General features: G+C 34.5%; 1 protein-coding gene across 32 annotated transcripts in view; it reads left to right on the forward strand.

The window, feature by feature from the left end:
- Positions 1–27140, forward strand: part of nfixb (nuclear factor I/Xb) — a 287289-nt gene that overhangs the window by 16859 nt on the left and 243290 nt on the right. For 16 of the 32 annotated variants that reach the window (XM_009299287.5, XM_073943533.1, XM_073943519.1 and 13 more), the window contains 1 exon segment: positions 8667–8750. In XM_009299287.5, coding sequence (XP_009297562.1) covers positions 8667–8750 — 84 coding nt within the window. 32 annotated transcript variants of the gene reach the window in all.

Consider the following 27140-nt stretch of genomic DNA (forward strand, 5'->3'; position numbering starts at 1 on the left):
AGAAAAAGTGATATCCTCCATAAGAGAACCTATATTAATAAATCAAAATAATGGAGATGTAATAAAAATAGCGTTCCTCAGATGCCAATTACAGCAATAACTTGACATTTTGCTCGTGCATGTTTTAATTAACAGCAGTTATCACTCCACCACCTGCGTGCCATCACTAACTATACAGTAGTGCTAAAAGACATGCTTCGGGCTAATTATGTGTGATCGTATTTATGCTCATACGTTTTTTGACTAGCTAGATAGCTTCAACACAATCTACAGTAATATGGCATTTAAGTCATAAATTTAGTGTCTTTTTTTGGGAAACTTACCTCTGGACAACTAGATATCTGTGATGTAAGAGGCAGATGTGACTTCAGACCCTGTTTTGAGCTGGTGTTGAGTAGAGAGAGCCTGGTTAAGATGCGTTTTTGGCAATCTGAGCACAAGTGCAATGCTGAACTCAAATGTAAATGAAATCTGACACTTGATGTTGTTTTTGTAGAATAGACACTTACGTGGTCAAATGTGTTCAAAGTGGCACAAACTTCACATAACTGATCTTAGCACAAACCCACAGATACAGAAATACAGCAACAACAAAAGGAAAGAAACACAAGGTGCTACAATTCTGTATGTTGTCCTGTTGTCACCTTTCATGTTTATATGCAAATTGCACAATAGTGTTTTACAATATTAGACTGAAAGTGCAAAAAAGGCCATGAGCACACTGGATCTTTACCCTCACCTTCAAGAAAAAATCATGTGGTCAGAAGTGTATAAAAAGAGTGTAAATGTGTTTTACTTGTGTTTCTGAACTCTATTACCATATTCAACATGCATTCATAACGAAAGCAATATAATTGAATGTGTTTTTAATGACGGATCTTTTTCACCGAGTTCATTTTCTCTGCGATTCCTAGCCACAAACTCTATTCTTTGTAAAATAAAAAGTTTGAACTACCTGAATAATACTTTTCGTTAACTTCTGTATAGCTGTAGCATCTCACAATCGACAGCTCAAATCTTAATTTGTTCTTTTTATTTTGTAATTTAACTATATACTCTCACTGGCCACTTAATTAGGTACACCTTACTAGTACCGGGTTGGACTCTATTTTGTCTTCAGAACTGCCTTAATCCCTCGTGGCATAGATTCAACAAGGTACTGGAAATATTCCTTAGAGATTTTGGTCCATATTGACATGGTAGCATCACGCAGTTGCTGCAGATTTGTCGGCTGCACATTCATAATGCGAATCTCCCATTCCACCACATCCTAAAGGTGCTCTATTGGATTGAGCTCTGGTGACCGAAGGCCATTTGAGTTGAGTGAACTCATTGTCATGTTCAAGAAACCCGTCTGAGAGGATTCACACTTTGACATGGCGCATTACTCTAATGGAAGTAGCCTTCAGAAGATGAGTACACTGTGGTCATAAAGGGATGGACATGGTCAACGACACTCTTGTAGGCTGTGACGTTGACACAATGCTCAATTGGTACTAGTAAGCCCAAAGTGTCTCAGTGTACTCAGACCAGCCTGTCTGGCACCAACAACCATGCCACATTTAAAGTCACTTAAATCCCCTTTCTTTTCCATTCTGACGCTTGGTTTGAACTGCAGCACATCGTCTTAGCCATGTCAATAAGCTTAAATGCGTTGAGTTGCTGTTGGACAGATGTTCAGTGTGAAAAGGGCTTACATTACCTCTAGAGGGGGTTAAATGTGGTTGAGATCCTAATTTTTACTTATAGTTAGTGTTTTTTGTTTGTGATCAGATTGATGAAAATGTATCCTAATTCCTGATATTATCATGGCCCTGGTTGCATGTTCACAAGGCCAGCATTGTTGTGAATGGGACATTTCAAGACGTGCTAAACTCTAGAAAATCTTTTATGTAATGTTTTCTAAGGAGACTTGCAGACACAAACAAAAAAACAATGGGAAATTGTGCATATTTCTGGTAAAACAAAACCCAAATTTTCCAAATTTGTTCTTTGATGAATAACACTTTTAAACGTTTATTTTTTATTTTTGAAGAGCTGTTTAAACTGTACAGTTCTTTTTGCAATGCAGAATGGCTCTTCTATTGCATCAGTGTAAAAACCCCCTTTGTTTTTTCTTTTTAAGAGTGAGCACATTCTGAAAGTGCTGTAACAACCAGTTGAACTGGTTGAATCTCAGTTGTTGCTTTACAGTTTGTTTAGTTTAGTTTGACTTATGGATGTGTTGTGAGAGAGAAAGAGCGTTAGAGAGAGAGAGCGTATGCAACCTTTCATTGCTTTGGATATGAATAGCTGGTGTTGCAGCCACATTTTGGTTAGCCAGTGTCTGGGATCTATTATAGTATCATGTGTGCGCACACACACTCTCACTTCTATGCCTCTGTTATTTTAGTGCTGCATGTATTTTTATAGGAGTGCATTTTAGAGACAGGTTTAATCCAGGGAATGTGTGCAGCACAGTTTGCTGCAATCGCAACTGCGCTGAGATACTGTAGATCTATCTTTTTCTGAGGACAACAGGAATTCTCCTTGTCTGCGATACTGGAGTTTCTTTAGAGGTTGAGGGACGTGTCGTTTGATGGAAAAAAAATTTTTTTTTTTCAGATGAAACTTTACTTATATATTTTTATTCATGTAAATATAAGGTGTTTATACTGTATGGTTAAATATTTAAAGGAGATGTATTATATTTTATTGTAGTATTGCTTATAACAAGGGCCAGACAGACTCTGCAGACATTTTTTTCTATTTTCCCTGAGAATTTTGTAAAAAAAAATCTGCTTATTTATGCAGAATGATTTTTGGAGTATCGTAGCTTAAAACTAAAAATATAATAAATAAAAAAATAATACCTTTTTAGCTTTATTTAATGTTTGCTATGCAAATCCAAATAGATCCACTTATCTGGTAAACAAAGCAATTCTATCATATAGGGATGCAACGATTAACTGATTTCACTGCTTTAATTCCTCATGGTTAATTAATCGTAAAGGCTTCTCAACACTGTTTCTGTTGGACAGAATAAAATAGCTGCAACTAAATTTGTCAACTGTGAGCTAGTTTAAAGTTCCGAGCATGTACAGTTGAAATTATTAGCCCCCCTGTTTATTTTTTCCCCAATTTCTGTCTAACAGAGAGCAGATTCTTTCAACACATTTCTAAACATAATAGAATTAATAACTCATCTCTAATAACTGATTTATTTTATCTTTGCCATGATGACAGTAAATAATATTTGACCAGATATCTTTCAAGACACTTCTATACAGCTTAAAGTGACATTTAAAAGCTTAACTAGGTTAATTAGGTTAACTAGACAGGTTAGGGTAGTTAAGCAACTTGTATATTGTATAGCGATGGTTTGTTCTGTATGAATAATAAAAAATAAATAAAAAATATGCACGCACACTGATCTAACTGAAGCTAGCAGCATAAAGCTGTTCACATATCGTGTCTTTTGCGCATGCATATTCGTTATTTCCAAAAAAAGGCATGCGACAAACCTAGTTGAAAACATCTTAACTTTTCGAATGCTGTGATCGGCAAAGCAAGTTGAAATTACAAGGTAGCGACGTGCTTGTGCTTTTCCCTTAACCCTGTTTCCACCAAAGAAGCGCCTGAAGTGAGCAATTTTGAGATTATTTTGGGCACACAAAGAATGACCAGGGAGTCAGTAGCTGTGTTTATATCCAAAAATGCTAATTAACTTTATGCACAAAACTGGATTATTTCATAAAAGACGTGCGAATGAAGCAGCGTGTTCATCCAACGAGTCAAAGCAAACAAAATTGTCACCTCTTGATTATCTGGCGCCAAATATCAACCAGAGTTTGCTGCAGTAGGAGAAACAGCGTGAAACTTTTTTTTATTTAATAAAAGATTTGCACCCTGATATGCAGTAAACGTGTGGTGGCGTTTGAAGGCGTGAGACGCAGAGCACAGACTCTCTTGATTCTGGAGGTCATTAATAATATAATAACTCAAATACTGAAACGGTTAAGGCGTTTTAGAATGACCAAAACAACAATTCAGATGTTTTACAATATGCTCAGCCTGCTGCTTTATCTATTCACACACATTTTCATCGTCACATAATCTCTTGTAACAAAATCACATGACCTTTTTTTAATGCAGACTCTGGAATTTGTTCAGTAAAAGTGTTTGCATTGTAGTTTATGCGCATCTTTTTTTATCGAATAAAAAGTTTATCCTACTCGCATATATTTATGCGCATATGTTTTTTATGCACATTTTCAAAATTGATGTGCGTCTTGGCATTTCCAACAACAGATTTTTCTTATGCGCATATCCAAAATGCGCATAAAAAATAGGCAAACAGCTACTCCGAGTGACAGTGTTTACACTGACAAATCATGTGATGCTTTTCTTGGTGATGTTGAGCCGATCCGCGAATCACAGCACATCATGTTAGCTGACCAATCAGAGCCTCTTGAGGCCAGGCCTTTCAGAGGAACTAGGAAATATGACAGAGTAGCTGCTAACATATAATCAAAGTAAGATATCTGAAAAAAAATAACAACTTTCTACAAGTGAAGCATGAGCACACATTGCTTTGCATCTTATAAACACAACCAAGCCTTCAAAATACACTCTGGGTCACCCGTGTAATGATAGACAATTGGTTAAAAATGTTAAATATAAATAAAGTTTTTTTTTTTTTTTTCATAAACGTAATACACTTGATTAATTTGCTCATATTTTATGCAGATTTTGCACAATGAAATTTGTGTAGTGTACAGAACTTTAGAAAATGAGATGTGTTTGGATTTCCCAGACTCCAAAAACTCCAGATCAGAGTCAGATTTCTCAATTGATAAATCTCAATTTGGTTTCTTATCAAATTCGACTAGGATCAATTAAAGTGTTTTGTACTTCAGACTGTTTTTCCCTCTGAAGAAGTTTCAGCTGAAACATCCCAGACAGAGCTAATACTTCAGACCTCCATTCAAGAGCGATCCTTCCGGGTCTTTGTGTATTAGTTAATCACGTTTGATTCAAACTCGACTGGTGGAGACCTCTCGCCCCATAATGCCGCAGTGTGAGCGCAGACTTGGGTTTAGCCCTGGGCTGTGCTGCGTGTGATTTGGAGAAGCAGGAACGGAGGCTCATTGAGTTCCTCACACCCAGTCTGAGCAGCTCTCAGCATACCAATGAACTGGCATGAATGGACACGACACTCGGAGAATAAGAAATAACAAACCACCTTTGGCGGTCGTGTGGGGTGAAAGAGTCTCTGTGTGCTGAATAAGTCACGTTTATACTGGGAAGTCAGGAGGTGTGAACGGGGACCAGTTCGGAGAGTCTGCTCTGACTGTGTGATGATTACAGGCCGCACGAGTCCAAGATCTGCTGCGTTCGCTCACAACTTCCGCAACACACTGCGGCCTTCCTCATGAATTTGTGTGTGTGTGTGTGTGTGTGTGTGGGAACAAGTCAGATGGCACTTTATTTAGGGTTCCCTTTTAGATTTTAAGAGTTTTTTTTAGAGTTTACTATACTCCTCCTTTCTACATGTGACTTCAAATTATAGGCTACACTTTCGGTTTGGGGGACCTGTTGAAAATCTTTTAAAATAATTTTGTTGTGCTACAAATAATTCATATACACATGTTCTATAAAAATGCTGGGTTGTTTTAGCCCAGTGTTGGGTCAAATATGGCCAAACCCTACTGTTTAGTTGATTTCTAGTGTACATAGTTAGTCTTTAGCAACAATTAATAGAAAAAGTTTGATTTGGTAATCTTCCAACAAATTGAGCATTTGCCTCTGTGTTTAGAGTGTCGGTCCTTCTCTGATGATGTCAGTTTGATGGCTTTAGTCACAATTTTAAGCCACGCCCCTAGTTTATTAGTTTGCTATAAAGGAAAGATGTGCAATAAGAAAGCCCCACCCCTACTTAATATTCTGTTTTATAGGAGGTACATCAGCATACTGGATTCACCCTGCTTTGAATGAACTCTTGGACTTTCTAATTTACTTGATTTTAATGATCTGAGTGGTCTTTTAGGTTTGTATTCAGTGAGCATTTCTGTAATCCTGGGCCATCTAGTGATTTACAGACAAGTAATACTTTAAAATCTATTATGAATGTAACTAAGAGCCAGTGTAAAGACCTGAGGACAGGTGTGATGTGCTCTGATTTTCCGATTCTGGTCAGAATCCTGGCAGCAGCGTTCTAGATGAGCTGCAACGTTCTGGCTTTCTTTTTGGGAAGGTCATTGAGGAGTCCATTACAGTAATCCACCCTGCTGCTGATAAAAGCATGAACAAGTTTCTCACTGGAAACAAAGCATCTAATTCTTGGAATGTTTTTGAAATAATTGTATGCTGTCAATGTAAGGGTAACAGCTAGACAATACCCATAATGCACTGTTAGAGTTAGCTTGCTGAATGAGTTTTTGTTCGACTATAATAGTGCACTAATGTAGGGCTTAGTGAGTGAGGGGGGGGACTTCAGATACAGTTCTACACAAATATAGAGAGGAGGATGGTGTTTTAGGGCGTACTCACACTGTGGTTGCCTTGAACCAGGCCGAAGCACACTTGTCCCCTCTCCCGTCTCCTCCGACAGCCCACACTCACATCACATTCGGGCCTGGGCAAGCTTATGTCATCAATGCTGCGCTGTTCAGTAAGTGCTTTCGCTCAGCACAGTAGAGATTTATTTAGTTATTTTGTTTTAGTCATTTGGGATGCAGTGACACGCTGTCCACAGATCATCCACTTTTGACACTCATAAACAATCATAAAGTCCTTGTGCTGCTGGAATTAGGAGGTTTGCTGAAGGTGCAGCAGTCATGCAGTGAGGGGTTTGCGTCTTAAATAATCTATAACAGTTTGCGTTCATTATGATTAATAAACACATATGAAACAGTCCCTCAAAAGTCACGTCTTGTCTTCAGTTTCGGTATCAGGCACGCTTTGCACTCACACTACAAGGATACCGCCCAAGTGAACCGGGGTTCTCTCACACCTCTTTCAACCGGGCCAGGGCTGGCCAAGTGAATCATGCCTGAGCCTGATTCAGAGCACTCACACTTCTCAAACGATCTGGGAAACGGGCCTGGGCACTGTTCAGATAGCATAGAGTACACCCATTGGTCTTTTCGCTAAACATTTTAGAGTATTGGGCGTCATTTTGGAGTATGCCCATTGGTCTTTTCACTGAACTCTTCCAGCATATATTTTACACAGTGGATGCCTTTATAATTATAGATTTATATATTTATGTATTTATTGTTTTAGGAATTAACAAGAAATTCTGTAAATAAGTGGGTGACATTTAGGATAATGTTTTTTTTTCTTCATTTTTTAAAAATGTAATTAATTTAAACATTATCTGATTCCATTTTTAATATATAACAGGTGTGTCGAATAACACTAATAAACTCAAATAACTAATAGTGTAGAGTTTTTAACGGTGTGATTTATTTTTGGACATTTTAATCTAGGTTGATAATTTTGGTCACTATAATAGCAATAAGTTCACTACTTCTTTTTTATTTACTTAAAATTGTTTCTGTTTGTTTTTTCTTGGAATTTAGCAATAATTGCAATAAATTTTAAATTTTCCCGTTCTGGGCTAGTCTGTGGTGTTGTGTCACTTTTTTACCCCAACATCTGCTTTTTTATAAATATAGAAAATAATAAGTAAAATGTCTAAATTTGAAAATTCTTAAAGTGTGATGTCACTGAACATCCTTTACATCCTATTGACCTTATTCTAAAATGCGGATATGCAATCGTTTTTTGCGATTTTAGAAGTTCCAATTCAGTTGCCTATGGAAGAAATGAGTAGAGATACTAAACATCAGAAAACGGTCTTGCTCTACAAACAAGTGTGTACAAAAATATACAGACAAAGCAGAATAATATAATAGGAAAATATCAGTTTGCAAATTCAAGAACAAACTTTAACCTCTTAAAATTAATAGAAGTGAATAAGACAGATGGCTGCGCCTACTCATGCGTGAAGAATAAGGTCAATAAAGAGCTTCTTTTACATCTTTATAAAGCTTATATGATTTATGACTTACAGTTGAAGTCGGAGTTATTAGCCCCCCTTTGAATTTTTTTATATTTTTAATTTTTCCCAAATGGCAAGGAAATTTTCACAGTATGTCTGATAATATTTTTTCTTCTGGAGAAAGTCTTATTTGTTTTATTTTGGCTAGAATAAAAGCTGTTCTTAATTTTTTAAAAAACATTTTAAGGACAAAATTATTAGCCCCTTTAAGCTGTTTTTTTCGATAGTCTACAGAACAAATCATCGTTATACAACTTGCCTAATTACCCTAACCTGCCTATTAGTTAAATATTATTTACTGTCATCATGGCAAAGATAAAATCAATCAGTTATTAGAAATGAGTAATTAAAACTGTTATGTTTAGAAATGTGCTGAAGAAATGTTCTCTCCGTTAAACAGAAATTGGGGGAAAAAATAAACAGGGGGGCTAATAATTCTGACTTCAACCGTATGTATCCTAGCCAAAGCCAAAACCACAATCTGAAGAACCAATTTTATGACAAAGAGCTCTCCGAACCTTTAAAGAACCATTCAGCAACTCTTAAATAGATGAATAATAAAAGCCATAACCAGCACAGTGAGGATGATAATACTAATGACTGTTATGATCTGTTTTAGGCCACCGAACCGTTTCTGGTGAATGAAGACCCTTCCAGAGGTCCTGGGATACCAGAGTGCTTCGTCGTGTCTGATTCCTACAGGGTACGTCTCCTAATCATTCCTTTAGCATCATTACTGATGTTACACAGTCAAGAAAAAACACTGCAAAATATAACCTTGATCATTATTTCCATGTGCAGTAAAACACAGCAACATGTGCAGAAAAGTAAGCCTCATAACTCTACCGGAGCGCTGTTTTCTTGTGGGAAATGAAAATTATAACGTGCATACTTCTATAAAATGAGAAGTGTACATGAGGGCAAGACTGCGAGGAAGGGAGGGCGCAGAAAGAAAGAGAGGAAAAAAAATACAGAAAGGAGAGCAGCTTTTAAAATTCCACCCGGCGAGCACGCTGGATTTACAGCGATGGGAGTGAAATAAAATGGTCATAAAAACAGAAGGGCGGGACGGAGATGGAGAGATGGGAAGGGGAGTCTGTGGATGACTGAAAATGAGACTGTTAATGAGCTGGGAGCCGCTTTTCTAGTCCTCGTTTCCAGCGGATCGCTTTTGCCAACGCATTGGGGAAAAAAGGAGAGCTGGGTTTCTCCAGAGTCTCAGTGAGCAGGCGCTTGTAGAAATGGAGGGAAAATGAGGAGACGCGATTGGCTGAAAGTGCAGTAGGGTGGGTTGAGGTGTGAAATATAGCTGTGCTGGATATCAGGAATGTGTCAGACTGTATCGTCCGGCAGGGTAATTTAGAGGAAAAGGAGGGCCTGGCTGTGTTTTTACAGCAGTAGGTTTTTCTTTTGAAATTTTGTGGAGATACCAGGAGAAGTTCTTATTTCTTGTGTTAGAAAAATAGCTAGATGATCGAACATGATGTCTGGTTGATCAATAGAAAACAGCAGTTTTCTGAAAAATAAATAAAAATTAAAAGTCTTTTAAGTTTATTGCACACTCAAACGTTTGAAATGTATATTTTTAACCCTTTTAAAAATATATGATTAAAATATGAGATTAAAATACAAATATTAATATAAATATTATTCATGTTAAATACATTCAATCATTAATTTTCGGATTTGTCCCTTTATTAATCTGTGAAAGAGTATTTTTATGATCTTTAAGAAATCATGTCAAGTCAAGAATTGTCTATCTTTAAATGCCAATGTGCCAGGAGTTTTATTTATTTACTTATTTATTTATCCTTAAATGCCAGGGGTTTTATTTATTTATTTATTTAATATATATATATATATATATAATTTATTTCTGTATCCTAAAATGCCAGGTTGCCAGGATTATTATTTATTTATTTATTTATTTATTTATTTATTCCTAAATGTCAGGTTGCCAGGAGTATTAACTGTTTATTTATTTATTTATTTATTCATTCTTTCATTTATTTATCTATCTTTTTATATATTTATCTATCTATCCATCCTTAAATGCCAATGTGCCAGGGGTTTTATTCATTTATTTACTTATTTATTTATCCTAAAATGCCAGGGTGCTTGGAGTATTAACAATTTTTTTTAATATTTATTTAATATAAATATATTTATTTATTTATTTATTTATTTATTTATTTATTTATTTATTTATCCTAAAATGCCAGGTTGCCAGGATTTTATTTATTTATTTATTTATTTATGTATCGTTAAATGCCAGGGTGCCAGGAGTATTATTTATTTATTTAATTATTTATTTATTGATTGATTTACTTACTTATTTACTTATCCTTAAATGCCAGGGTGCCAGGGATTCTATTTGTTTATTTATTTATTTATCCTAAAATGCACTTGCTTGCATCTTGTTGCCTTAATTTTTTTGTTGTTGAATCATATGAACTTTTCTAGTCATCTTAACATAAATAAATCAAACTGACTTAAAATATATTAAGGTAAACTTGGCATGACTTAAAAAAAAGTAGTTTAAACTGATTAACTGATTAAAATATGTTAAAGTAACAAACACATTTGTAATCATGGCTCTTTTTCATAGAATTTTTTACAGTGTGGTCTTAAATTGTTTTTAGTATTTATAGTAAACTGATTGTTCATATTTATTCATTTAAGTTAAATTAACCAGAAATGTTGGCGTACAGCTATCACACTTCCCATAAAACTACTGTATTTAGCAGCACAACTCTTTTTACCATTGTTCACATCTGTGCCTTTAAAACCAGCTGAGAACCGCTGCACTTGTCTACATTTAACATATGTAGAGACAACCAAAATAAGCATGCAGTAGGTAAACCTTGACTCCCACATCATGCCAAAGTCAAGTTTTACTGTTTTCTATTTAAACTGCACAAATAAATGTCCAGTATTCAGCTCCCATGTACAGCACACAGGAGATATAGATGTAGATGTGCTCACTGCAAAAGATCCAGCAGCTCTTGATTTACTGGTGTGGTCGTGTGTCATGTGTTAGTTTAGTCTCGTACCCACTCAAACCACTAAATGTGGGGCACATCTTGAGAGGTGGTACATGAGTTATCACGTCACTCCTCTGCTCTTACCGCTGCAGCGCTTTCAGCTGCATTTGTGGCATTTTACTACAAATCAGGGCAGAAAGCTCAGGAAATTCCCTTCCCCTTCAATCCACCTGCCTTTAGTACTTCCAAAAAGACTAAAACCATTTGGGAACCGGCGATTAAAATGTGCTGCAATGTGAAATGCTTTTAAAAATTAAAGGTCCCATGAAATTAAAAAAAGTTTTTTAATGTTGGTATACGTATTGGTAGTATTGAAGATCTTTATAAGCTGGTGTGCTTCAAAACAGCAACAAAATTACCTTTAGAAGATATAAAACTGATACAAACATGAAAAACTTGTAGTTTGTCACTTAATAAATGGATCAATGGTTTTATAGCGGTTTAACAAATAGCTCTTGGCAGTTTTTGTAAACAGGGAGGAGCTTTACTATGTCCCATCCTCTCTTTGAGTTACATCGAATAAAAATGCACGTAACACAATGGTTGGAGTTGTCCATATTTGACCCCCAATAGGGGGTTACAACAACCCAGCAATTTTTTAAAAATACAATACAGCAGTAATGCACAAAGTACAGAAACTAATTAAATGTAAAGGCCTGTCAAGTTGTTTACAGTTTTCAGTGACTCCATAAATCACTTGTTCAGAATAGTGGTGCCTGGTTAACTATATTCCTATACATCCTGCGATACGACTAATGCAGGTGTGCACTTAGTGATACAAAACAAAAAAAATGATATATTGTAAAGGCCCTACTGCAAACGTCACAAACATGTCAAACTCTTAAAAACAGCCAATCACTAAAACACACACACTGTAGAAATGCTGGGTTCCACACAATGGATTTGTGTTGGGACAACATACAGGAGGTGATTACATTATATTAAAAACACAGCAATAGTGTCAGATGCAGCACATTGATTTTATGGCACCAGGTTAAGCTTTCTGACACCTTTACGGTACTCGCGTACATCAAAAATAAATACAGGCCACAACTGAACATGGAGGATAGTCTCCATGTGGCGTTCTCCAAAATTAAACGATGAATAGACTTGGGCCTCTTGGTATGTGAGCGCCGTTGTGTGCCAGATTTATATATTTATAACCACCTCAGAGAAAACTGGGGGTCGCAAGTCACTGGCATTGTTATCTTGGGGGTCGCGGGTTGAAAAGTTTGGAAAGCTTTGCCTTACAGAAATCTACAAATGTTACTGTAAAATGTGTAGCATGTGCTTGGACACACAGCAGGTCAGAGGTGACGTGAGGTGACTGGTGACTCCCGCAGGTGAATGTGTTTGCTGTGTGGTGGGCCTGAAGCGGCGTACAGCACACACTCTCTCTCTCTCTCACTCTCTATCTCGGGTTGTTTTGGCAGAGGGCTGTAATTGGCCACACAGTGCCGAGTTCTGTCTTTGTTTCCCCTGCAGTGGCTTGCGGTGGAACTGCACCGGCAGCAGGGCCTCATAAATCTCCAGGCCTCCGGTGGCACATCCAGCCTTCAGCTCCGGTTCTGCTCAATGACTTCACCCCCACCAAAAATCCCCACCCAGGGACGCGCTCCAGAACTTTATACTGCTCTTTCCTTAATGTTCACTCCTTTCATGTATTTTGCAAGGCACATTCATTTTGAAGTTTGGGAGGGAGGGGGAAAGACGTGTGTGTGTGTGTGTGTGTGTGTGTGTGTGTGTGTGTGTGTGTGTGTGTGTGTGTGTGTGTGTGTGTGTGTGTGTGTGTGTGTGTGTGTGTGTGTGTGTGTGTGTGTGTGTGTGTGTGTGTGTGTGTGTGTGTGGGTGTGTGATCCAGGTGATTTTGCGCACATCTTTTTTTTACGAGATATGAATATGATACTGAGTACAGCGTATAGTACTTTTGTATTTGACACTCATTTCCGGACACAGATATATATTTTTAAGCTTTTATTTACTTAATTAAACTTTTTTCACTTTGTAAAGGGAAAACATACAATTTTGTCGTGATTTACTCACCTTTACTTGTTTCAAACCATTATGAGCATCTAGTTAATTAATGTATAGAGGAATGAAAGCATGGAATAAATTGCCGTCAGACATTACATGCCTTGTAACAAGAAAAATTAGGTTTAAAAATAGTTAAAGAAATATTTAATGACACAATATAAAGTGGATTGTTGATCTGGATGTTATGTTTGAATTTTGGGTTTTTATGTTTTGTATTGGTCTTTGTTGTTATAGATTAATGCAATTTTAGGAAGAAGAATAGCTACTACAGTACCTTGTCAGTGGCTAATGGAGATCCTGATAAATAAATTAATTAATTAATTAATGTGTATTTCTTCTGTTGAACGCAAAAGAAGATATTTTGAAAAATGTTGAAAACCTGTAACCATTGACCTGCATAATAGGAAAAACAAATAATATGAAAGTCAATGGTTACAGGTTTCCAACCTTTTTCAAAATATCTTTTTTGTGTTCAACAGTATAACGAAACTCATAATGGTTTGAAACTTTGTGAGGGTGGGTAAATAGTGAGTAAATGTACATTTTGGGGTGATTCATCTCTTATTTGTATATACAGGTTGTGTTTTTGAAGTACATCTGAGTGCAATTGCAAAGTCCCAGCAAATATACAAGAATAGAGAACTGAAGAGGATAATAACAGCCTTATTAAATGTATTCATATTTTACAAATATAACTCAAGATGTATACTGTGCATGCAGCAGAAAGTATAATTGTTTTTAGGTAAAGAAAGAAAATACCTAATGCATACATATTAGCTAATGTTGTTTTAATTAGGATAATACAATTAGGATCAGGATAAAAAAAAGTTCTCATAATTGCACATTTTGTTTTGTCATTTATTTTTCCTTTTTTTATATACTGTAAGATGACACTTAACATCAGTTTATTTACATCAATATTATACTAGAAATGCCATAACCATCTGGGTCATACTTAGCATTGTACTGTTTGCATTTAAATACGAATTCCATATATATTAAATATTATTTAAATGAAAATAAATTCATGATTAGGCATGGGCCGAGATTCTGACGAAATGATAACCTCAGGTAAAAATCTTACAGTTTGATATCACGGTATTGTAATTACTGCTCTAAAATATATTCTTATTAAATGTCTGAACAAAAAACAAACGTTTCCCCCTTTAAACATGGTATATATTTTCAACGTTTAAAATATTTTGAAACAAATGTCAGGCTAAATCATTTAAATAAGCATTTAAAAACAGATTTTTTTCTTTTCAACTTGAAAAGGCATCTTTAGATATCTCTCTTTTCTGGATCTAAAGTGAGCCACTGCACTGTTCAGCTCTACAGCATGCTGGATGTTGGTTTACAAGAGATTTGTTTTTCAGATGTTTCCTGAATCATGGTAGCTTGTGATGTGGAGGGTCTTTTTCTACGGTTGCCCTAAAATACAAAAACAAACAAACAAAAAAAACAAACAAACAGTTAATTTATTTATTTTATTTTATTTTTTTTACTGTTGTCGAAAAATAAAAAGTATACCTCAGGAACGGTATTACAGAATTTTTTTACAGTTTTAAAATCTTGACTTTTCAAAACCGTAGTAAACCTGGTTATCATCCATGCCTATTCATTACACATGATAACAGCTAATGTAAAAAGTGAGAATGATTTGTCATTTAAAAAAAACAACTATTTTGGAAATGTTTTCATTAAAACATTTTTCACAATATCATTACTTTTTAAAACAAATTTAAATTCTTAAATATGCAAACGTGTTTTGGTAATGAATATTAGAATTAACATTATGCTACAAGTACTGTAGAAATTTGTAGTAAAATAAAAATTTGTAGTAAAATAACGTTTTAAAATGTCAAATCAGTTAAAACTTTTTTGAGGGAAATAAATTGGTGAATTTAATGTGTTTTGTAATAATGTTTGTGAGAAATGATTCAAAGTAACTTTGAAACAACGTTCTATCAACGTTACTAAAAGATAGTTTGTGGTCAACGTATTCCTAAAAATCTTTCTTGAATGAATGCCATTTACTTAGCTTGTGATGTGGAGGGTCCTTTTTGTACTGTTGCTTTCATTAAAACACGTTATTTCACAATATCTTTACTTTTTAAAAACATGGTTAAAAATGATTATTTATGCCAAAATATTTTGCTAATGAATATTAGAATACATTAAGGTACAAGTATTTTAGCAACGTTTTAAAACGTCGAATCTCAATTAAAACATTTGTTTGGCTAAAATGGTGCTTATAATGTGTATTGTAATGATGTGTGTGAGAAATGATTGAAAGTAACTGAAAGAACGTTCTATCAACGTCACTAAAAGAATGTTTGTTCTTAACGTATTCCTAAAATCCTTTCGAATGTTTGTCTGAAGTTCTGAAGACAACCCCTGCTACTGTAGCTGTACTTTTACATGACTTGACCTTACTCGTTATTTTACTTTACTTTTCACTATGCTGAGCTATGAAAATCTTACCATCCAGACTTCACGCAGCTTCCACACATGCTTTAACACTCAAATCTCACCGAGACTCGTGTCGGTCAGGCTGATAAGACGCTTGTTTAGTCAATCGGAGAGAGAGAGAGAGAAGAGAGAGAGGGAGACGACCCGTGGTAGAGGGAGGGAGAGAAAGTTTTTCTCTTCGCAAAACTTTGTGCAAGCTTTCACTTTCAGCCGCTTTAGGCGGAGTTACAGCAGCGTGCAGTGAGCGAGCGCGGGACGGCAATGCCACTTCCATCCCGCTTCAGTAACGCATCTCACATATAAGCATGTACTCTCCATACTGCCTCACACAGGTAACGCATTCCTTCTTCTTCTGCTTGGTTGATTTGCAGTGCTGTTTGTCTGTCTGTCGGTCTCTCAGCGGTTCCCCGCGGCTTCGGGGCTGCTGGAGTTGTAGGCTACTAGAGCGCGCGTTTGGTGGCACGTCTCCAGCTGACCTTCTTTACGCGTTTTCAGCGCGCGTGGTTTGGGCAGAAAATGGCGCTTCGTTTGGAATCTGTTTAATATAAGAGGAGGAGGAGGAGTGCATGTGTAACTAGACTTTTTAACTGCGAGTTAAGCGCCTGTTTCGCTCGGTCCCGCGCTGCACTTGGAGAGATTGGAAGACGCGCGCGGGTTTTGGAAAGTCCTGCGTTTGGCGTTGTTGCTGAAAGAGTTGAACTTGATTTTTTTTTCTTTTGGAGAAATGTCAAAGGTCGCCAGCTTTGCACCAAAAACTTACGTTTGCCAGCCTAAGTGAATGCTTGTGTCGATTAGTATGCGGCTTTGCTTTTAAACGTGTATTTATATGACATTGGGAAAATATTGCTGGAGACGTTTTTTAAAGTTGTACTTGCACTCAAATGCACCCGGTGTAAAATAACAATTGCTGATTTACCTTTAAAATCTTTAGAATTATTTCCAACTACAGTTAATTCGTGCTAAGACCAGTAAATTGTTAGTTTATGCAGTTTTTAGACTTAAACTGAACATTTTGCAATGTAATAATGCATTTCTGTGTTAATCTTTATTTTTATTTAATGTGTAAAGATCATTTTGCCATATTATGAGCTGCAGGCAGCTTTAACAAGGTCATTTTTATGCACTTAAAAAAAGTTCAATGCACATTTTTACACAGTTTGAAAAATGTGTTTGCAATGAAATAACATTAATTTTCGAGGTTTTGTGTTCATATAGCTTACCCTTAAGCCATGTACAGTGTGCAGCATATATACACCCCTCACAAACATTTAAAATGCATATTTTTAATAAGAAGCTATACAATATTTGCATATATACATTAGATTAGTCAGTACTGAAGCCAAATGTGGAGCTTATCTAACAAAATAACTTACAATAACGGTCTAAAAACTATTACACCCAAATTTATGTTGTATAAAAATATTAAATACAAATTTAAAAACAGAGGAAAAATCAAGAGAAACAAAAATTTAAAAAACATTTTTTGCAATATTTTGCTTGAATTTAATTAAATTTAATTTTGTTGACTTAAATATTATCTTAACAAATATAACTGCTTAATAAATCTGTTTTGTTTAAATGCACCCAAATACTCCTATATTCACTGAGAAATGGGTACAAATATTCATTTTCAAAATGGGGTGTACTCAATTATGCTGAGCCCTGTATATATTAATTAAAAAATACTATATTTTACAGTAAAACTTTTTTCCTGATAAACACAACAGCTTTTAAACCAGGTGTTTGCAGATTTATCATTTCAATCACGTTTGAAGCAAACAGACATTCTCATTCATTATGTCTGTGTCTAAACTCACAATCGTACATCACAGAGCAGAGCTGACAGCTATTTTCCCTCATTTTTTCTACCGATTCTTTGTCTTCAGAATTATGGCTGCCTTATAACACACAACGTTTTCCCTGCTCAAGTCTCTCTGTCATATGGTGCGGTTGTTTATATTTCTGCCATGGCGGACAGTTTGGCTTGCTCTGCGTGTGTCATGTGTAATTCATTCCCGAGTTTTACAGTGGTTCTATTAAAACAATTTTACTTCCATGCCCCCACCACATGCTTGCAGATCCAGGCAGCGTTTGTTTTTCTTTGGGGCATGCAAGCGCCGGCCTGTTTCCCATTTAAAATACAATAGTTACTGTGCGCAGCCGTGTTCCCTAATTGATTAAAGTGGTGCAATTTGAACAAGGATTTATTCTGTGATTTAATAGACATGTTGAGTTTGAAAAAAATGCTTCTTCATAAAGTGGCGTTTTTATGAAGAATTCTTTGTAGCGTTTATGTACAGTACAGGCAGTCTATGTCCGACATGACGTTCGCAGATTACTGTAAGTGTAGTGTAGGTGGCTTTTTACTAAGCAGACTGCAACAGATTTATCTCTTGGGTCTGAAATCTCCATATTTTCCTGTTTAGATTGCACTGAATCATACCTGCGTCGGCTCCAGAGAAAACAACGGCAGTGGGTCAGTCGCAACTAGAAAAGCAAATGTGCCAAATGATTTATTTATTGGATGACTTTAGTCTATTCTATCTATCTATCTATCTATCTATCTATCTATCTATCTATCTATCTATCTATCTATCTATCTATCTATCTATCTATCTATCTATCTATCTATCTATCTATCTATCTATCTATCTATCATCTATCTATCTATCTATCTATCTATCTATCTATCTATCTATCTGTACATAGAATATGCAGTAATATTAGCTTTGCATTTGCATCAGTGTTTTAGCCAATTTAAGCAGCTTTTCGGATATGAGGGAAGAGAGACCGAGAGAAAGCAGGTCTTCACCGTTGCACTCGAGGTTCGTTTCTCATGAATAGATTTACATTTCAGCTTGTTTGAAGGTTGTTCATGATTAAAGCAGGTCTGGAGGCTCATTGAGGGCTTTAAATGTAAATAAAAAAGGAACTGAAGCTTGCTGGTGAATGTGAGGATATTTTCCAGAAATGCACTCGTATAGTGAGTTGTAGATCAGTATAGATGTCGGTCTGCACAATATATCGTTCCAGCATCAATATCGCAATATAGAGCCCGCTGTAGTCGGATTGCAGGTATCTGCAATGTAGTTGACCAGACATCACAGTTAACAACATATAGTGGAGTAATTTCATATTTTAATCGTTCAGTCAAAGTTTATTATTTGTATGTGTTTTTAAAGCCTGACTGTAAGAATTTGAAGCAAATTTGGGCACAATAAATGAAACGTTTGTAGTTTAAAGATGAATTGTAGATTATATAATCATTTACTCAATTAAAACAATAGTGTTATTATTATAATTATATGGTAATTATATAATTTCTGCTTCTAATTACTGTTTGACTCACCAGAAAATCCTAAATCATTGTTTTTTTCTGCGTATTTTATCTGTTGTATTTCACTTGTCATTTATTAAATTATATTTTATTCCTTTACACAATCATCCCAATCGATTTAAAATTATAAATTCTTTACAAGCTTTTCAAGTTATTAGCTATTCAATATATATCGCAGTGAATACAAAATATTGCAATGTCAGTTTTTTCTATCATGCAGCCTTAATGGAAATTGTTCAAAATCTTTATATGATTGAATTAATGCGAATTAGGGATGGTTGATGCCATAATTTTGGATTCGATACTATACCCGAATGTAATATCTATTGTAAACAAAACATTTTTGGTGCCTTCAAATTTTAAGTTGAATCAAATGAAATTTTCTAGTCATCTCAACTTGCGTCAATCAAACTGACTAAAATATTAGGTTAAAGTTTGTAGAACCTAATATATTGATATTGAAACCTGATTAACTTATTTAAATATGTATCAATAATATAAATATTTGCTGTCCTGACTTTTCGTCATACTTCTTCATACTTCCGTCAAAAAAATTCCTGGTTGCCTTAATTTTTTAACCTGAAACAAATGAACCTTATGAGTCATTTGAGCTTGTGTGTGTGTGTGAGTGTGTGTGTGTGTGTGTATATATGTATTTGTATGTATGTGTGTGTGTGTATATATATATATATATATATATATATATATATATATATATATATATATATATATATATATATATATATATATATATATATGCCATCAGGACTAATTGATCATATATTTTTTTAAGCGTATGATAAATTTATGCTAATTTAGGATGGCTCAATATCATAATTTTGGATTCAGTACCATACCAGATTGTAATATCTACACTGTAAGCAAAAATATCGATGCCTTCAAATTTTAAATTGAATCAATATAACTTTTCTAGTCATCTCAACTTGCGCCAATTAAACTGAATAAAAATATTAAGTTAAACTTTATATAACTTAATACGTTTAATTAAAACCTGATTAACATATTAAAATAAGATAAAGCAACATAAAACAGTTTGTTGTCCTGACTTTTCGTCATTTATTTACAGTTTACATTGCAAAAAAAAAATCCTGGTTACCTTAAATTTTTAAGCTGAATCAGAATAACCATTGATCTAATCCATTGAACCTATATTATGTTAAACTGACTTAAAATAGCTTGTGTACCATATAAATTTAAGTTAGAACATGATTAACTTAGTTTAATAAGTTACAATGAATTAAAAATATATGCTGTGATGACTAATTGTTTCTATATTTTTTATAGTGTAGTTATCGATATTGATTCGATGCCAAATGATTATTCACCAGCCTCATAAGCAAAGTGAATTAAACACTTCATTATAATTATATATATATATATATATATATATATATATATATATATATATATATATATATATATATATATATATATATATATATATATATATATATATATATATATATATATATAAATACCTTTGTATCAAACTTTAACAATGCATTTTTATGATATATATAAACATATGCTGGACAAAAATGTTAATTTGTTTAAAAGGGATTTATCTGTGGCAAAATGCTTTCCATATTAATGCATATTTATATTTTACTGCGTAAAAGTTTCCAGAAAGCAGTTGTGTGTGCTGTTACACTTTTATTCAAATGACTATAATGCCACTGAATGAGTTTCCTCTTATTCACCAAAGAAATGTTACTGACCATTGAAGGTCGTTTTGAATTAAATTGATTTGCTTTGTGCCCAGAAATGAGGGCCGACATCAAAAATTATATCTAATTATGTACTTGTGTTTTGTATAATTAAAGAGAGAGAGAGAGAGAGAGAGAGTGTGTGTGTGTGTTAGAGAGAGAGATTATCACATACAGCTGCAGGGTCACACCTGCCTTTTTTTAAGCCCAGCTCACACTCCGTCATTAACATGCGTGTTGATATTTTAATATCTGTATTCGGAAACATTCAACCTCGGGCAAGAGTATATGTCTGAAATGTTTTGGATACAGTGTAAATACATGAAATTAAATTAAGTTTGTAGTTATTTAATGTATTTAGGGTATTTCAGTTAATTCTTTTACTATTTTTGTTAAATTTCAAAGCAGTTTTTGGAAATGACAATAATAATTATACCAATAATTAAACGTTTTTAGTGCACACCAAGTCAGCCTAATTTAAAATATTCTGCATTTCAGCATAAAATATATAAATCATGTAGTCAATAACTAATAAAAACCATTTAAAGTCTTTATTTTAAATGTGTATAGATTTTGGAACTTGGATTTTCTGTGCTAAGCACATAATAATGCTCACAAAATGCACAGAATATGCCTGTGTATCAGATATAATACTTCACATGCACTTTGAATCAATCAACCAACCAATCACATAAAATCTAATGATCAATACATTTAAACAATAAAAAAAAAATCCTTTTATGGGTCAAACAACAAAAAATAAGTTTTCAACCAAAAACCAATAATAAATCACAAAATAGACAGAATATGCTTATAAATCAGATATAATACTTGTGCACTTTATAATCAAATCAACCAACCAATCACAAAAAAAATAAAAAAAATCTAATGATCAATATGTTTAAATAAAAATTATATTAATTAAAACCCTTTTATGGGTCAAACAAAAAAATTTTTTTTCAACCAAAAACCAATAATAAAACTAACAAAATAGACAGAGTATGCCTGTAAATCAGAAATAATACTTGTCCACTTTATAATCAAATCAATCAACCAACCAATCACAAAAAAAATCTGATGATCAATACGTTTAAATAAAAAAATAAAAAAATAAATAGGAATCATTTTATGGGTCAAACTACAAAAAAAAAAGTTTTCAACCAAAAACTAATAATAAACCTCACAAAATGGACAGAATATTCCTGTAAATCAGATATAATACAACAACAACAACAGCATGTTTATTTATATTTCGCTTTTCACAATGTCGATTGTCAAAGCAGCTTAACATGGTTCTAGTAAAGTCCAGATTTCAGAGTTGTAGTTTAGTTTAGTTCAGTTCAGTGTGGTTTAAGTTTCATTACTGAAAGTTCAAACACTGAAGAGCAAATCCACCGAAGCGCAGCTCCTCATGTCCCAATCCAAGCACGCCGGTGGTGACAGTGGCGAGGAAAAAACAAAACAAAAACACTTCACCAATTGTGATGGGGGAAAAAAATCCTCAAGAGGAACTAGGCTCTGTTGGGCATATACATAATACTTCACTTGCACTTTATAATTGAATCAATCAACTAACCAAACACACACACACACACACACACACACACAAAAAAAATATACTGATCAATACGTAAAAAAAAAAAAAAATTCTTTGTTTAAAAAAAATGAAAATTAATTAAACCAAAAAAATCCCGTGTTTAGGCATTCCTAAATAACCTAAAGTTAAAAATAAACTTAAATTCATCAAATTAATAAATTAGCATTATTTGAAAAAATAACTAAATCCATAGAAAATGATATTTGCTTAATATTATAATTATTTTTGCCATTAAAATTTTATAATTTTGACCCACACTATAAAACCCAAAAAGTTAAGGTAACTCAAACCGTTTGAGGTAACCGATTGCAACAAACCATTTAAGTTCCTAATGAGTTCTGTGAACTTAATCAATTTGAGAAAACGAAGCATTTTGAGCACAGTAAAACCCAATAAATGAAGAGAACTCAAACCAACGGAGTACTGTAAAACCCAGTTAAGGCAACTCAAACCGTTTGAGGAAACCGATTGCTACAAACCATTTGAGTAAAAACAAAAAACTCAACTATATGAGTACTGTGAAGAACTTACTCTATTTAAGTTAAAGTTGACTGTTGGGTTTTACAGTGTATAAAACGTATTTTTGGCTATTGCCAATCAATGCAATGTAAGGTTTTTTTATTTTATTTTGTTTAGTTTTTGTCTATGCTCATATATGCCTATATATGCTTAAGTTTATAAATATATATTTTATTACACTATTGTTATTACACTTTATTAACATTTTTGTGGTTGTCAAATCATGATAAAAATGTAATAATTCCCAAATTTAGCCATTCCTAAATAACCTGAATAACTTGATTAACTTAACTTAATCAAATTAATATATGAATATTATTTTTCCTCACTAGGATTTGAGAAAAAAAGAAACACCAGAACACCAGCTTGACTAGCAGGTGAAACTTGCGTGAATCCTAAAGGAATTGATTCGCAGCCAGTTTTCGAAGCGTTGCACATCGTACGGTGACTGGATCTGAATGTCGCGGAGCTGATGAGAAACCTCGCGCATCTCGCTTCACAAAACTTTAATCAGTAGCGAAGGACATCTGTGCATATTCAGCCAAATAAAAAAAAATAAAAATCTGGTCTGAGATGGATGAGGCCGTCCAGCCATGACAAGCTTAACTTTCTCAAACCTGACTTAGTCACTCTAGACTCGCTCTAGATTGGCTGGGTTTAGCTCGCTCCCCGGGCCTGGAAAATGAGTTGGAACAGCTGCTCTCGGGATTAAAATCTGATGGAGCCGCAGTCTGAATCAACACGCTACTTTTGATATTTCAGACTTTAAGACTTTCATCATCATCTTTCACTTTTCCGATTCACTCGCATGCAACTGTGTCTTTAAGCTGGAATTCTTTCTTCGCTTGTCCTTCTTTTTTCTCCCCTAATTCTAAAGCTTAAGTGGTTTTAGCACAGGATTAGGGAGTTTTGCAGGACCGTGGTTTGTGGCTGCTTGTCCGGTACATTCTGCTTCTTTCTTCACTTTTTTGTGGAAGTCACTAAAGACGCTGTTTGAATAGAGAGAAGCACACTTATATGACAAGATGTCCCAAAAGTTATTATATTCGTAGAAAGCATATTCAATACAGGTAAAGTGTCTGCTCGAACATTTCAGATGACTTCTGTGATGATAATAAAATGCATGACTGATACAATTACGTTAAAATGATGCCCTCACTTGTACTTATGAAATATATAAAAGAATAAGTAATCATACTAAGTTTTTATGCTGTTTTTAATGTTGAAAAACTTCTTGTTGTATAAAAGTCAACGTACAGTATAAAGAATTAAAATGATAATTAATTTGTCTGCACTCGGATTGTTTAAAAGGGTCTAATATTTTATTGATCTTGATCCTTCATGCTTTAAATGTGACCCTGGTGCAAAAAACAGTAGTTTGTTAGAAATCGAGATTTAAATAGCATCAGAAATTAAAATAAATAATATTTTCATTGAAGTATTTTTTTTTTTTTGATATGACAATATTTTGATGAGATTAAACTTTTTGAATATCTGAATTCTGAGGATTACAAAAAATAAAAAATAAAAAAGATTGAGAAAATGGACTTTAAATTTGTTCAAATTAAGTGCTTAGCAGTGCATATATGTAATTAAAATTAAGTTTTTAAAACATTTAAGGAAAATATTTTGTTATTTTTATTTATATATATATATATATATACAGTGCATCCGGTAAGTATTCATAGCGCTTCACTTTTTTTCACATTTTTTTTATGTTCCAGCCTTATTACAAAATGAATTAAATTCCTTTTTTTCCGCAAAATTCTACACACAATACCCCATATGAAAATGTAAAAAAATACTTTTTGAAATTGTTGCAAATTTATTATAAACAAAAATGCTGAAAAATAACATGTACATCAATATTCACAGCCTTTGCTCAATACTTTGTTGATGCACCTTTGGCAGCAATAACAGCCTCAAGATAGTTATGCATAAAAATACTCACAACACATGCAAATACAGACATACCCTACAAACAGCACAGACCAAAATAAAAATGTGTCAGGGGACCCCAAAAAGTTGATCGATTGTTTTTTAGATTTTATGAAAATGCAAACAGTAAACATCAATTCATCAGTCATTGACTAAACATGCACATGAAAATACTCACAACCCATGCAAATACAGAAATGCCCTGCAAATAGCACAGACCACAATGAAAATGTGTCAGGGGACTCCAAAACATTTATAGATTGTTTATTACATTTTATGGAGATGCAAATAATAAACATAAATTCATCAGTCATTGACTAAACACATGCATGAATGTCTTCACAACACATGCAAATAGAGAAATGCACTGCAAGTAGCACAGATAACAATGAAAATGTGTCAGGGGGACCCCAAAAGTCTAATAAATTGCTTCTTAGATTCCAAATAGAGACATTAAGACCCAATCCCAATTCTACTCCTTAGCCCTTCCCCTTACCCCTACCCCTCGTTTCGCCAAGGGGTAGGCGTGTTTAATTAAAACCCTTTTATGGGTCAAACAACAACAAAAAAAGTTTTCAACCAAAAACCAATAATAAAACTCACAAAATAGACAGAGTATGCCTGTAAATCAGAAATAATACTTGTGCACTTTATAATCAAATCAATCAACCAACCAATCACAAAAAAATCTGATGATCAATACGTTTAAATAAAAAAATAATTAGGAATCATTTTATGGGTCAAAATACAAAAAAAAAAAAAGTTTTCAACCAAAAACTAATAATAAACCTCACAAAATTGACAGAATATTCCTGTAAATCAGATATAATACAACAACAACAACAGCATGTTTATTTATATTTCGCTTTTCACAATTTCGATTGTCAAAGCAGCTTAACATGGTTCTAGTAAAGTCCAGATTTCAGAGTTGTAGTTTAGTTTAGTTCAGTTCAGTGTGGTTTAAGTTTCATTACTGAAAGTTCAAACACTGAAGAGCAAATCCAACGAAGCGCAGCTCCACATGTCCCAATCCAAGCACGCCGGTGGTGACAGTGGCGAGGAAAAAACAAAACAAAACAAAAACACTTCACCAATTGTTCACAAAGTGATGGGGAAAAAATCCTCAAGAGGAACTAGGCTCTGTTGGGCATATACATAATACTTCACTTGCACTTTATAATTGAATCAATCAACTAACCAAACACACACACACACACACACACACACACACACACACACACACACACACACACACAATTTGACTTCGCCAAGGGGTAGGGGTGTCCCAATTCTCTTTAGTTGAATGCGTAGGGCTAAGGGGAAGGGGTAAGTAGCCCCTCGAAAGAAGATTTTTCAGGATCACACTCAAAACCAAAGGGTAACACAACATAATATATGGCTTCAGTGATTTCCTGAAAATAAATACCAAAAAATAACACAACTGAAACCACTACAGCAGTCGCGATCGTCTGATCTCATATGAAGTAAGAAATCGCGAGGACATATGATGACATGTGCAGGTGCTGTAGTGTTGTCCCAATACTTATGGGTATATTTTAAAGCCCTTCCTCTTAACCCTCGGATGTAAGGACTAAGGGGTAGGAGTACAAAAGTAGAATTGGGATTGGGCCTAAGTCATCAGGTGAAATTTATTTCATATAAAAATATATATCTCAATGTTAGATTTTTCCAATATTGTGCAGTCCTATGTAAAACTATAGAAATATTATTTGATGTATTATTATAGATAGACAGAATCATTTTTCCTCGTCTGTCCTGCTTGTTAGCGGTGGAATGATCAAAGATGTTGAAATCGTCAGCCGGAGTGTACAGTACAACCAGTTGATCTTGTGTTTCACTTCTGAGGGCCGTGACGGTATTGTGCAGTCCTGTGCCGCTGAAACCAGAGTCCCCCCGTTTGCCGGTGTCCAGTGGCGTCGAGTCGAACACAGAGACGGAGAGAGCCAAGCTTACAATGCCAGACGGGCACAGGGACACTCTGTTCCTTTTACTTATTCATTCTCACGGGGCGTCAGCCGTGTCCCGTAGCCGACTGTCAAAGCTGCCGTTCACCCGCCGCACGGTCAACAATAATAAAAGACCACAAACAAAGACATTCCATAGCGCTGTTCAGAGACTGCGGGATCATATCGCAGTTATTTCCCCGAGGTGCACCTACAGTCTTTCTGCTCTCAAACATTCGCCTGCTCTAATCGTTTGCTAAGTTTCTATATTATAATATTTGTAAATTAAGTCGTTTATTCATGTTGTTCCAAACCTAAATGACTTAACATCTACTGGGGAGAAGTTGAGCTGATTGTTTTTGCTCTTTCAGAACGAGGAAAACATTGGAAACTGGCAAAAGTAATACAAATAATATTAATAAAGTCTAAGTATAACATTGATTTGTATAAAAACAATGTAA

The sequence above is a fragment of the Danio rerio genome, chromosome 3 (assembly GCF_049306965.1).
Source record: "Danio rerio strain Tuebingen ecotype United States chromosome 3, GRCz12tu, whole genome shotgun sequence".
In the NCBI taxonomy this organism is placed as follows: domain Eukaryota; kingdom Metazoa; phylum Chordata; class Actinopteri; order Cypriniformes; family Danionidae; genus Danio; species Danio rerio.